Source organism: Eriocheir sinensis, chromosome 55 (assembly GCF_024679095.1).
Source record: "Eriocheir sinensis breed Jianghai 21 chromosome 55, ASM2467909v1, whole genome shotgun sequence".
Classification (NCBI taxonomy): domain Eukaryota; kingdom Metazoa; phylum Arthropoda; class Malacostraca; order Decapoda; family Varunidae; genus Eriocheir; species Eriocheir sinensis.
In genome coordinates, this window is record NC_066563.1 from 608,632 (window position 1) to 621,346 (window position 12,715).

The 12,715-nt window shown below is 45.8% G+C and overlaps 2 protein-coding genes across 2 annotated transcripts in view; one reads left to right on the forward strand and one right to left on the reverse strand.

Annotated features, from left to right (window-relative positions):
* LOC126983870 (uncharacterized) overlaps positions 1-12,715 on the reverse strand; it is a 130,167-nt gene that overhangs the window by 92,688 nt on the left and 24,764 nt on the right. The gene's annotated exons all lie outside the window — the stretch shown is intronic.
* The window catches only part of LOC126983872 (zinc finger protein 503-like), a 59,250-nt gene that overhangs the window by 12,876 nt on the left and 33,659 nt on the right, over positions 1-12,715 (forward strand). The window contains exon 2 of the mRNA XM_050837025.1: positions 11,057-11,298. Coding sequence (XP_050692982.1) covers positions 11,065-11,298 — 234 coding nt within the window. The 5' untranslated portion in view covers positions 11,057-11,064. The remainder of the gene's footprint in view (positions 1-11,056; positions 11,299-12,715) is intronic.

The following is a 12,715-nucleotide window of genomic DNA, read 5'->3' on the forward strand; positions in this document are numbered from 1 at the left end:
ACCGACCCTTCTCCGGTGCCCGAGGCTGTCGAGCATGCAGCGGGGGGCGTCCTGCTGGTGATGTAGCTGCTGTCCATGTTGCCGCTGCCGCCACTGGTGTCCATGTGGTCGCTGCTGCTGAAGGCTGCTGGCATCGCGGATGAGTCGCTCTGCCCTCCTCTGCACTCTGTCCAGCAGCGAGAGGTGACATTGGGCACTACTCATCCAGGAGAGAGGGGAGTATTCCATGACGGGCCTCACCTGGGCTTTGTACAGCCTCAGGAGCCCGTCTGCGTCGAGCAGGTGCCGCACGCGACGCAGGAGTGTCACCCTTAGGGAGGCTCTGCGCGTCACATACTCCAGGTGGCGGTCGAAACTGAGTCTGGCGTCGACCTCCACCCCCAAGATGTTGATGGAGTCCTTGATGACGTGGGTGTCGTCCCCAAACTTCAGCCGTCCCTGCAGGAGTCTGGCGTCCTTCCCCGAACGCGATATGACCATGGCCTGGGTCTTCTCGGCAGCAAACTTGAATTGCCAACGTCGTCCCCAGGCTATGATGTCACCATGATGGCGGTTGGTGGCTTCGATCACGTTCGCAGTTTCCTCCCTGGTATAGCTGTGGGACAGGGTGCAGTCGTCGACGTAGGCTGAGGCCACTGGTAGGCCATGGAGCAGCTCATCGAAGTATGCGTTCCAAAGAATCGGGCCCAGTACTGATCCTCGTGGAACGCTGGCAGTGATTGGGTAACTGCCTGACGTGCACCCGTTCACCACTACCCTCAGACTCCGGCCGTGCAGGTAGCTCGAAAACAGCTGCAGCAGTTGTCCTGTGATGCCGAGCTGTTCGAGCTTGGCCAGGAGGCCCCTGTGCCACACACAGTCGAATGCCCCAGCAATATCTAGGGCAACAACAAGTGAGGGGCCGCCAGAGTCCAGGGCATCTTGCCAAGACTTGCTGAGCAGGAGGAGGAGGTCTGATGCCGAGCGACCTCTCCTGAACCCGTGCTGACGAGGAGACAATAGATGGTTCTCCTCCAGGTGGCGCGTCAGCTGCTCAGCAATAATCCTCTCCAGGATCTTGATAACAACCGACAGGAGCGAGATTGGGCGGTAGTAGGTTGGGTCTGTTTTGTCATTTTTCTTGAAAACCGGTATGACACGAGCCTCTTTCCATAGGGTCAGCCAGGCCCCTGCGCTTAGGCACTGTCTGAAGATGTGTGTGAGGGGGTGCGACAGCTCCCCTGCACAGTGCTTCAGCAGGAAAGGGCTGATGTCATACGTGCCTGGGGCTTTCCTGGTGTTGGTGTCTCGGAGGTGCTTGGCCACTGTGCCCTCCGTGATTACCAGGTTTTCCAGGACAAAGTTACCCAGACGGGGGAGGAGGGGGGGCTTCCTGTCTGGCTCCTCGACAGTCATCTTGCTGCTGAAGTGGGTTGCCAGAAGGTCAGCTTTATCCTGGTTCTTTACTGCCAGGCCCCCTGCAGACGTCTTGAGAGACGGGATCCTGTCCTGCGTGACGGTGCCTTGCCTCTCCTTCACCAAGGACCACCACTGCTTAGGGTCAACTTGGTTGGATGCCAGCTTCCTCCTGAGGCTGTTTTCCCACCTTTTCCTGGCCCACGCTGCTGTCCTTGTCATGGCCTTGCATGCAGCGCGGTGCAGAGCCTTGTTGCGCTGGGAGGGACGGCGCTTGTATTGCCTCCAGGCGCTGTACTTCTCCTCTGCAGCCAGTCGGCACCTATAGCCGAACCACGGCTGGTCGCGTGGGTCGGCTTTATACGCCCTGTGAGGGACATGCTGCCTCTGGGCTTGGAGGAGAGTGGCAGAGAAGGCTGACACATTGTGGTTAACGTCACCACTGAGTGTGGCGTCCCAGTCAGTGTCAGCTAGTGCCCGCTTAGCCAGATGACGCGTTGCCTTGCTTCCTCACGCGAGGGGTTGAGGCCGAGTTCAGTCAGCGCTGCATTATGGTCGGAGCTGCCGATTCTCTCCAGAGGGCGGCAGTGCACTGAGTCCCCGGGCAAGTCGGTCAAGACAGGGTCCAACGAGCCCCCACGCACGTGGGTGGGAAAGGTGACGTGGTTTGTGAGCCCGTGGACCACTGTCAGCTCAGTGAAGGCCCTGCTCACCATGTGCTGGTTCATGTCACCCACGATGGCTGTGCTCTGGCAGTCGTAGGTGGCCAGGATGGTGTCCAGCTGGTCGGTGAGGAAGGTGAGGGGCTCGCTGCCTAGCCACTGAGGGCGATACAGGGCGACGAGAAGTACAGCGCTCATATCTGCGAGGAGGAGGCAGAAGAACATGGCCTCCATGTGCTCGGCGACGGGAACAGAGAGTGGCTGTAACTGCAGGCCCTCCCGGTAACAAACAGCCACACCTCCGCCGTGTCTGTCCTTCCGATCGCGTCGCTCCCAGTGGCAGCAGCCAGGAATCCTGTCACACGTTGTCACACACTCATCGTTCAGAAACGTTTCGACTGCCACCACCACATCAGCTCGGTTCCTGAGGACGGCGTGTGTGAGCTCGCCAACGTTGGTTCTGAAGCCTCGTACATTTGCTGACAGGATTCTAAGGCTGTTCTGTTCTCTCTCTCTCTCTCTCTCTCTCTCTCTCTCTCTCTCTCTCTCTCTCTCTCTCTCTCTCTCTCTCTCTCTCTCTCTCTCTCTCTCTCTCTCTCTCTCTCTCTCCATAGGCCTACTCAGTCAGGCAGGAAAGGGTAAACTCAACGACATCGCCGCCCTGTCATCACTGCCCTTCTCTATTACGCTCTTCATTAAACGAGGGAATGGAAAAAGAAGGGGATAATGTAGGCCTAAGCAAACATTTTCTTTCCCTCATAAAAGTCAGAACTAACAATATAGTTATTAAAAATTTAAATAGAATCACACACTTGGTTTAATTCAGTTTTGATATTTGTTTTTCAGTGTTTAATTTCTTTCTCTTCGCGTGAATAGGCTTAGGTTTAGGCCTAACTGGATTCATCATACCGTCCTTTTCCCTCCCTCTCTCGTTTTCATAAGAATAGTAAAAAAATTATATATTACGCAACAAGTTATTACGCTGTTAAGAGCAGAAAGGAGTATTAACGTAAAGGAAGAACAACAGATTTATTGCTGTATTATTATTATTATTATTATTATTATTTTTATTTTTTTATTATTACTTCTGCTATTATTACTATTATTATTATAATTGTTATTATTATTGTTTTGGTGATAGTGGTTTCTTCTTCTCTTTCTTCATCATCATCATCATCATCATCATCATCATCATCTTCTACATTTTAATACACAAACATAATTGCATCTTTATTTTATCTTATATCATCTGATGTATCCCCACTGGTTTCGAACAGCAACGACTGGAAGGAAGCATTTACTGAGATAATCAACTTCTCCATAGGCCGTTATTGTACTTGCTTAGGCCTATTAGAGGGAGGAATGGAAAGAGAGGGCGAGGAGTGGGGGAGAGGTAAGGAAGAGGAGAGGGATAGGCCTCCTTTTGAACCCTGTCTTGAACACCTGTTGAAATTTAGTCTTCCTGTTGGGCTTCTCTCTCTCTCTCTCTCTCTCTCTCTCTCTCTCTCTCTCTCTCTCTCTCTCTCTCTCTCTCTCTCTCTCTCTCTCTCTCTCTCTCTCTCTCAGCAACGCGATATCTTCCTCTTATTTAACAAACTTCTGTGAATATAACCTTCTCGTTGTTCCAGGCTCAGAGACACTCATTCTCTCTCTCTCTCTCTCTCTCTCTCTCTCTCTCTCTCTCTCTCTCTCTCTCTCTCTCTCTCTCTCTCTCTCTCTCTCTCTCTCTCTCTCTCAGCCCAATAACCCCGTCATTGAGGAAATATAAAGCGGTATCTCCACCCTTTGATGAGGAAGCCCCCCCTTGAAGCACTCCTGATCACCTCCCTCTTCCTCCCTCTCCCTCTCTTCCATCTTTACTCTGTTTTTCCTCTGCCTTCATCTTTGTCTTTCCCTTCCTCTTCCTCCCTCTCCCATCTTCTCTCTCCTTTGCCTTCCTCTTTCTTCTTGCATCTTATTCTTTCTCTCTCACTGTATCTCTCCCCTCTCCATTCTTTTCTATTTTCATTCTTCTCTTACTCTCTCTTTCTCACCCCCTCCCTCACGCTCCCTTTTTCTCTCTTCTTTCTTCTCTGTCTTCTTCATTCTCTCTTTGTCTTTCTGTCTTCCTCTGTCTCATTTTCTTCCCTTTCTTTTCCCCTTTTCATTTCTTAATCAACTCTCTCTTCAAGGATAGGTACGTAGAATTAACCTTAGAGGCAGAAATAAGTTCCCAGCAAAAAAAATAACTATGAGAACAATGTAGATATTGAGGCTAAGAGTGATCTTAAGGGACTCTTTAATCAGCAGGACAAAAAAAAAAACATGGAGAGCATTGAACCCTTGAAAACAGACACAGGTGAGCTAATTGAAAGTGGCGAGGGAATGAATTTTATTGTTGAACAACTACTTCCTCTCATTCTCCACACATTGGAGTCTAACGACCATTTCAGAGAAAATTTAGTTGTGTGAAGGCGAAGATAACAAGCTGAGGGATGTGATCATCCCTAGGCAGGTAGTCCAGGATGAGATTGATAGGTCTTGATTGATAGGTCTGATAAGGTCTTGAAGAAATGTTTCCACGAGTCTTGAAGGATTGCTGGAGGTCCTCATTGGTCCACTGGCTGACATGTTTAAGATGTCAGTTAAATCTCTTTTATTGCCTAGTCTGTATACATATATATAGAAAATAGCTAATGTGACGCAGATTTTCAAAAAGAGAGACAGGTCAGCCACCTCTAATTATAGTCCATTAAGCTTAACATCGGTATTAGGCAAGTTGTTGCAGTCGATAATTGCCTGAAGCATTATATATATATATATAGATATATATATATATATATATATATATATATATATATATATATATATATATATATATATATATATATATATATCACCTGATGAGGCATGGCTTAATTCATGATTCAGCATGGGTTCACGAAGGGCAGGAACTGCTTTACCAACCCTTTGTACTTCTATATTACAGTAATTTAGGCGGTAGGTAGAGGTGAAAACTATAATATGATGTATCTCGTATTTAGTAAAGCGTATGACAAAGTTCCTCGTTACCGGCTGTTACTAAAATTACAGGCTAACGTAATAGATGAGGAGGTTTTGAACTGGATAGCAGTAGGAAACAGAGCGTACAAGCCAGTGGAAAAAAACAGGGCCATAATTTCTGGTGGCACTAGATGGGCTGTAGACCCAAAAATGTTCTCTATATCAGCCTCAAAATGCCCCTAAATGTGCTTTAAAAAAAAAAAACTCCCCTACCTGCGCATGCTCGCTTCGTTCGTCAACCTCCCCCCTCACATTTCATGAACCTATGATGCTCTCTAGCACCCCAACATATCTGCCAAAATTACGGACCTGAAAAAGCTCTGATTAGGGCTGTGTTTGTGTTATGAGTAGAGTCAAACATGGTCCGGTATCAGGTACACTGCTGTTCATCATTTATATTAACAATTTGGACTCAGAATTTTGATGTTAGTTAGTTTGCGGATGATGCAAAGGAAGCAAGCTACTTGGGTCAGATCAAGACGTTAGTGTGCGTTAGGAACTTAGGATGACCGGCATGTATGAGTCTGACTGAGCGGGCAAGTGGGGGATGGAGTTCAGTGTCGGGAAGTGTAGTGCTCTGAGTGTCGGCAAGAACAACCCTTCACATGATTATTCCTTAAATTGCAATCCCCAAAGCAGGTCTAGATGTGAGGGGGATTTAATAGTCTGATTTCCGTCCAAGGACTCAATGCATTCAGGCTATAAATCGCACAAACAAGGGTAAGGGTTTCATTTTAAGGAAAATAAGGAATAAAAATGTTGACGTTTTCCTTAAGGCTATATTTATGATTAGTTAAACTTCATCTCGGTAATGCAGCTCACCTCTAGTCTTCCTGCTATAGAATGGACACCAACATGTTAGAACATGTGCAGAGGAAGATAACAAAAATGATTCACGGTTTGAGTGGCTTGCCGTATATGAATAGCCTAACCTTTAAGACTACATTCTCTAGGAAGGAATTCTTAAATGGATATACGGCTCTAATAAGAGTGATGCTGATATGGTTCTGTTGATAAAGGAGCCGGGTAAGACACGAAGTAATGAGTAAACGTAAAGTTGGGGGCATACGCTGTAGAAGCGCGTGCCCTCGGTGCTCATCTCCGTAACTGGCCCTTGAGGCTGTGGTGGGAGGGAGCCCATTACCCCGGGATACAGGACCAGTGTGACATCCGAGTTACCACAGTTTACCTCCCCCAGGTTTCCCCAGGTGCCCTTTATCGACCAGCCCGAGAAGGAGGATGAACAGCTGGGTGAGCTGCACGCCGACTGCCCGGGCCGGGATTCGAACCCAGGCCCGCGGAGTACAAGCCAGGCACGCTGACTACTAGACCACGGAGGCGGATTCAATAAAGACAGCCACAAATTGGTCTACATGTGGATTGGTGGATGAGTGGGACAGGCTTGGCAGTCATGTTGTAAGTGCAAATAGCAATAGGTTGGATATGTTTATGTATGGGGACGATAGATGGGGTTTTAAGTTTACAGGAGCTGCTTTTTGTAGGCCTCTTGCAGACTCCTATGTTCTTATGATGGTCATTTCTCCTCTCTGCCTTTTCTATCTTCCTGCGTCTCCCTTCCTCTGTTTCCCTCTTCCCTTTTTTTTCCCTCTCCTGTCATCTTAAACTTTCTCTCTCTCTCTCTCTCTCTCTCTCTCTCTCTCTCTCTCTCTCTCTCTCTCTCTCTCTCTCTCTCTCTCTCTCTCTCTCTCTCTCTCTTCTATATCATCCTTTTCTATTCCCCTGCCTTTTATTTCCCTTCCTTCCTTGTTTCCATTCCTCCTCCTCTCTCTTGCTCTCACTCCTTCCTTTGTTTCCCCTCTCCTTCATCCTTCATTCTTTCCCATTTCCATCTTTCTCTCCCTCTCTGCTTATCCGTCTTTTCCATATCCTCATCTCTGCACTACTATCCATTAATCGGTGTATTTTTTCCCTCTTCAGTACTCTCATTTTCTTCCCTTTTTCATTATTGTTTTCTTCCCTTTGATGGTCCTTTCCCGTCTTTATTTTCCTTCTCGTCCTTTATTTTTTTCCTGTCACTGCTTTACACAACTTCGCCCACTCGCTCACTTTTCGTTTTCATCTGCCTCTCATCTCTATTTCTGTCCCTTTCACACTTCATTCAGCTTTATCTCTCCTTACTTTAATCTTGGTCACTTCCTCTTTTTTCCGTGTCTAGCTATTCATCATTTTATTTACCTCTAAATCAAAATCAATCAGTCAGTCTATCTAGCAACCTCTTTAAGTGCCTGTTTGTCTGTCAGTCTTGGTGTGTGTGTGTGTGTGTGTGTGTGTGTGTGTGTGTGTGTGTGTGTTGCAATGCCTCGAGAGTGCGTCACGATGCGAGGAAAATGTTAATTAAAAAAAGCTGTAGTGCTCTCTCTCTCTCTCTCTCTCTCTCTCTCTCTCTCTCTCTCTCTCTCTCTCTCTCTGCCCTTTGTGTATACGGAGAGCGAAGTATTAGTTAATTGCTTTAAGAGTGAATGTTGCACGATTTTTTTATCTCTTTTGCAAATTCTCGCTATCGTCAGTATTGCCTAACTTTTTTTCCTTTTTCCTTTACCATTCTTGATGTATTTCTTTCTATCCTTCTTCTATTAAACTAATCTTTCTTCCTGTAGTCCATCGACTTTAACTTGAGCCCTGTGGCTGGCCCCCCATTGTTTACACATCTAGCGATGACCTGCGCATGGCGATCCGTCTCAGTGTTAGTCTGTACGTTATCTATTTATGGAATATATATATATATATATATATATATATATATATATATATATATATATATATATATATATATATATATATATATTCATAATACGACTGCAGGATGTTGTGAAGGGCTTGGGATTTGAGGGAAGACAACGACTCTGTAAATCTTCCATTCCACTTGGCAACGTGGTTCATGCGATGGTGCCGCACCATTCACCCTTCCGCCACCCTGGAAGACTCACGTAGGTCTCACTCTCGCGTCCTGCACAGCCAAGGAAAAGATATTATATATAATGTAAATAAGAGGGAGAGGGGGGTGGGTAGGAGAGCTCCTCTGAGGAGAGTGATGGGGTGATGAGGCATATGTGCGGCTAAGGTTCAAGTTAGATTCGATAGACTATACTACTCTTTTTTTTTTTCTTTCTTCTAATATTCCTCCTCCTCATATTCCTTTTCTTCCTTCTCCTTTTCCTTCTCTTGTTTCTTTTCCTCTTCCTCCTCCTCGTCTTCCTCCTCCTTCGATCTCCTCCTCACCTTAGCTTTACTCCTTGTCCTTTTCCTTCAAATCTCAGCTTTCATTCTCCTTCATCAATCTTTCTTATCAATCTATATAATTTTCCCTTCTCCTCCTCCTCCTCCTCCTTGTCCTTCAACTCCTCCTTCTTCTCCTCTTCCTCTTCCTATTCCTCTCCCTTCTTTTCTGCCACTTCCTAACCTTACTTTACTCTTTTCTTCTCCAATCGTTGAGGGCACAGCCTTATGAAGAAAAGTTCAATCGACTCGTATATTATTCTCATGGGAAAGAAAACGACGAGGGGGAGGGGGGGGATTCGATACACAACTTCAAGTAACGGAACATACTTAGGAGTTCCTTACTATCTTGACAACGCAAAATAACGATCTACCGATTCGAGTCAGGCGACGGTGTTTAAACATCAGCAGGAGGTTTTTTTTCCTTTAAACGAATCGTGTACCCTTGAAGTTGCCTTCCTGCAGGAGTAGTCACTTCGAGAACGATCACCTCATTAAAAATCCAGTAACCTCACTTCGTTGGTCCAAAAGTGATAATTACGCTACCGAAAATACATACAGTAAGTGCATCAATCTGTTCTGCAGGTTACTTAAGTGCAAGATAAATAGATATAAAAACTAAAGCAGGCAGAGTCGATATTATTAACAGGTTTCCCATTTTACCATGTCTCTATATATAAGCCCCGTTTACACTGTGCCGACTCTGGGCCACGACTACCCGCGAGTGCCACGGCTCGAGGGTACACAAGGTCTTGGGTGTTGATGTGAAAGGGTCGGGCATGTCTTGAAAGAGGTCTAGAAACGGTCGCCGAATGCTGAGCGGATGTTGGGAGGGGAGTGTGGGGTCGTGAGGGTTAGCGCGAAAAAGTATTCCATGCTGAACTTCCACGACAAGAGTCGGCAAGGGTCTGGACCAACCATCATTGCCAGTTGAGGTCTGAGGGAGGTCGGGGACAGTCGTCAAGACTGTCGTCAACAGTCTCGGCTTGTCCTAAGACAGTTGTCAAGACTGTCGGGGCCATTTTTCAAATATGTACCGTTTCCTGTCGGCACAGGCGTCGGTGCCGACTACTTAAGAATAATGAGGGACTGTCGTGACGACAGTCTTCGTCTAATGAAGGACGTTCGTGACGACTCTCGGTTCAGAAACATTGGCTAACACTGCTGCCATCAGGAGATTTATATTTTCACTTTGCAATCACAAGCACAATAACTTCTGGGCATAGTTACGTATCACTGGCACAAATTTGGGAGCTAGTACAGCACGCACGCACCCCTGCTACCTCTCTCTTTGTTTGAATGACATAACTAGGGTCGCCACCCTGAGTTCAGAAAAATGCGGAATGCAACATCCCATTCTCCAATACGGAATGGATTCATTTTTTAAGGTAACGGCTCCCAAACTTTTCAGGCCATGCACCACCTCCCAGTATGTGACCGAGTCCACGCAGCCCCGCTAAGATTCGAGCAGTACTAAGGTTCCGTCGATTTCCTGAAATTTCGTCCATTTTTTACGAATTTTGTGCTCGCAAAGTATGATACTCTGAGCGCTGGATATCAAAACTGAACGAAAATGTACCCGGGGGGTAGCTGGGGGGTGGGATGCATGTGCTCAGTCTGGGTAAGTTTCAAACAAAGAACAGGCAACTCCGCTGAAGCGTAAAGCATATGTTAGTTTTAAAACAATGGCAGTTAATGATGTGTTTGAAATTTTAATGAGACATAAAATCCGCCATTACATTTTTTTTTCCTTACGCACCCCTAGTGATCAGCTCACGCACCCCCAGGGGTGTGCGCACCACACTTTGGGAACCGCTGTTTTAATTAAGGAATGGGTGGCAACCTTAAAATTTCTCGAGCCTGCCTTGACTACAGCCGCTACCCGCTGCTGGTGGAGGCAGGAGGAAAGGGGGAGGGTCGTTACGTCGTGTATTTTACACGTAGTTTAGGACGACCTTGACAACTTATACGGACTGGTTTTGTGATTAACCAAAAAATGCGCTCACTACTATTTTAAGATACTGAATTTTATCCGTTTGACCATTCAGACAACCAAATACGGAACAAATGGCGTTCCGTATAGGTTCAGAACGGAAGCCACGTTTCACTCGCGAATACAGAACGATTCCGTATTTTAATTAAGGAGCGGGTGGCAACCCTAGGCAAAACGGAGTCTCGGCCCATTATAGCCTAAATACCCCAGGGGGCCCAGGACCCATGAGGGGTGCAATTAAGATGTCTACGGCCAAAATATCCTTTTAAAATTATGGGTAGAATTCGGTAATAGTCAGCAAGGCTGCCGCCAAGACGGTCGCGAAGACCGTCGGCCAACTCCTTGGCAACTGTTGGCCAGCTGGTCAATCTGCAAGATTCGTCAAGACCGTCTACGACTGTCGGCCAATCGGTGGCAAAGTCGTGATTGTCGTAGACATGGAGCCGTTTCAAAAAATGACCGTCGAGACTTGTCTTGAGACTAACTGCTAGCATGTCTGCGACGTGATGGCATCTGTATAGTTGGCCGAATGTCCCAGGCAGTCAGCAATCATACTAACCGACACCTACTAGTAGACGCCCCCAAAAATTTCCCCCATTCGTGGAGCGTGGGAGCCGACTTGTCAAATCCAAAAGTCGCTGGGTAGTCGTGGCCCAGAGTCGGCACAGTGTGAACGGGGCCTGTCCTGTCTTCCTTTACCAACCTCGCATCTATTTCATTCCAACAGACCAAAGGATGAGCAGCCTGAAGACAGAGACCAGTGTAACCCAGCCTTGCAACCCCGCCCTCACACCCACAGGAGGAGGAGGAGGAGGAGGGGGAGGTGGAGGAGGGGTGATGGGTGTAGGCTGTGGCGCGGGGGAGGAGGGGGCTGTGGAGGACGGATCGCTTGCCCATGATTCGCTGGCGTCGCTGCAGATGCTGTGTCGGCGAAGGGCACCACCACTTTACCCTGACGGAAAACAGCAGGTGTGTGGAGGGTTGAGCTGTGTTAATGTGGTGTGCTGTTTGGTATTCTGAATGCTATGCTGTGTTGTGATGTGTGCATGGGTTTTTCTGTTGTTGTGTTGATGTGTTGTGTTTAATTGTGCTGCTGTGTTAGTGTGCTGTACTGTGTTGTGTTCTGTTGGTGAGCTATGTTGCGTAGTGCTGTGTTCTGTGTTGAGTTGGATTGTGCTGTGTTTGTTGAGTTGTGTTGCTGCATTGGGGTGCTGTGTTGTCATAATGTTTGCTCTATATGTCTAGTTTTGCTATATTGGTGAGCTGTGTTGCGTCGTGAGGCGACTGCGTTAGGGTGTTGTGCTGTTCTGTGTTGTGGTGTGCATTTTATTCACACACACACACACACACACACACACACACACACACACACACATACATCACCCTTCCCCACTTCCCCCATTACTCACCACATGAAACTTATTGTATGGTATTTTTGTGTATTTTCAGCCTTATGGCTGCCTACAAATGAACAAACCATTTATTAGTCTTATTATGTATTACACACACACACACACACACACACACACACACACACACACAAAATGTCTCCCACGGTAAAACATTACAGAGAAATATATATATATATATATATATATATATATATATATATATATATATATATATATATATATATATATATATATATATATATATATATATATTCAGTGTCGGACCGTTGAAGTGTTGCTGTGTGTTTGGTGTTCAGTGTGGTGGAAAGTTGTACTGTGTTGGTGTGTTGCATATTGTGTTTGTTAGATGTGTATTGTATGCTGCTGTGATTTTTGTTGTGTGGTGTGTAATGTGCCATTGTGTTGTAGCTATGCAGAGAACGTTGTGTGCTGTGAAGTGCTGTTGTAGCCCTTTTCTAGCCCTTCCTTACTGCTGAGTGCTGTGCCTCGTGAAGCTGTGCCGTGTTATGCTATCATTTCGTGCTGTCCTCTTGTCTCATTTCTATATTTCTTTCGACTTCCTGTCTATTTTTTCTTCCTTTTAATTGCTTTTCTACAAAGAATTTTCATGAAAAATCTACTATTTTTTTTACTGTTTTACGACTTGCTACTCTTCATTATTTTTATTTTTTAAATTATTTTTTTACATGAATTCTTCAACGATTTTTCATTTTCTAATTATGTTTATTTGTTTCACTTTTTTAGTACATTCTACTATTTTTTTCTTTTTCTTATTATATTTTTAATCTTTTCAACTATTTCGTTCTATTATTTTCATCTTTTTACATATATATAATATATTCTACTAGTATATTTTCTTGATATATTCTTTCGTCTATTTTCTACTATTTCTATATGTTTGCGTTTGTCTTTCCTTCTTGGCATGTTTCCTTTTTTTTTTTTAATAAATGAGGTTGTTTTGAAAAGGTTAATGC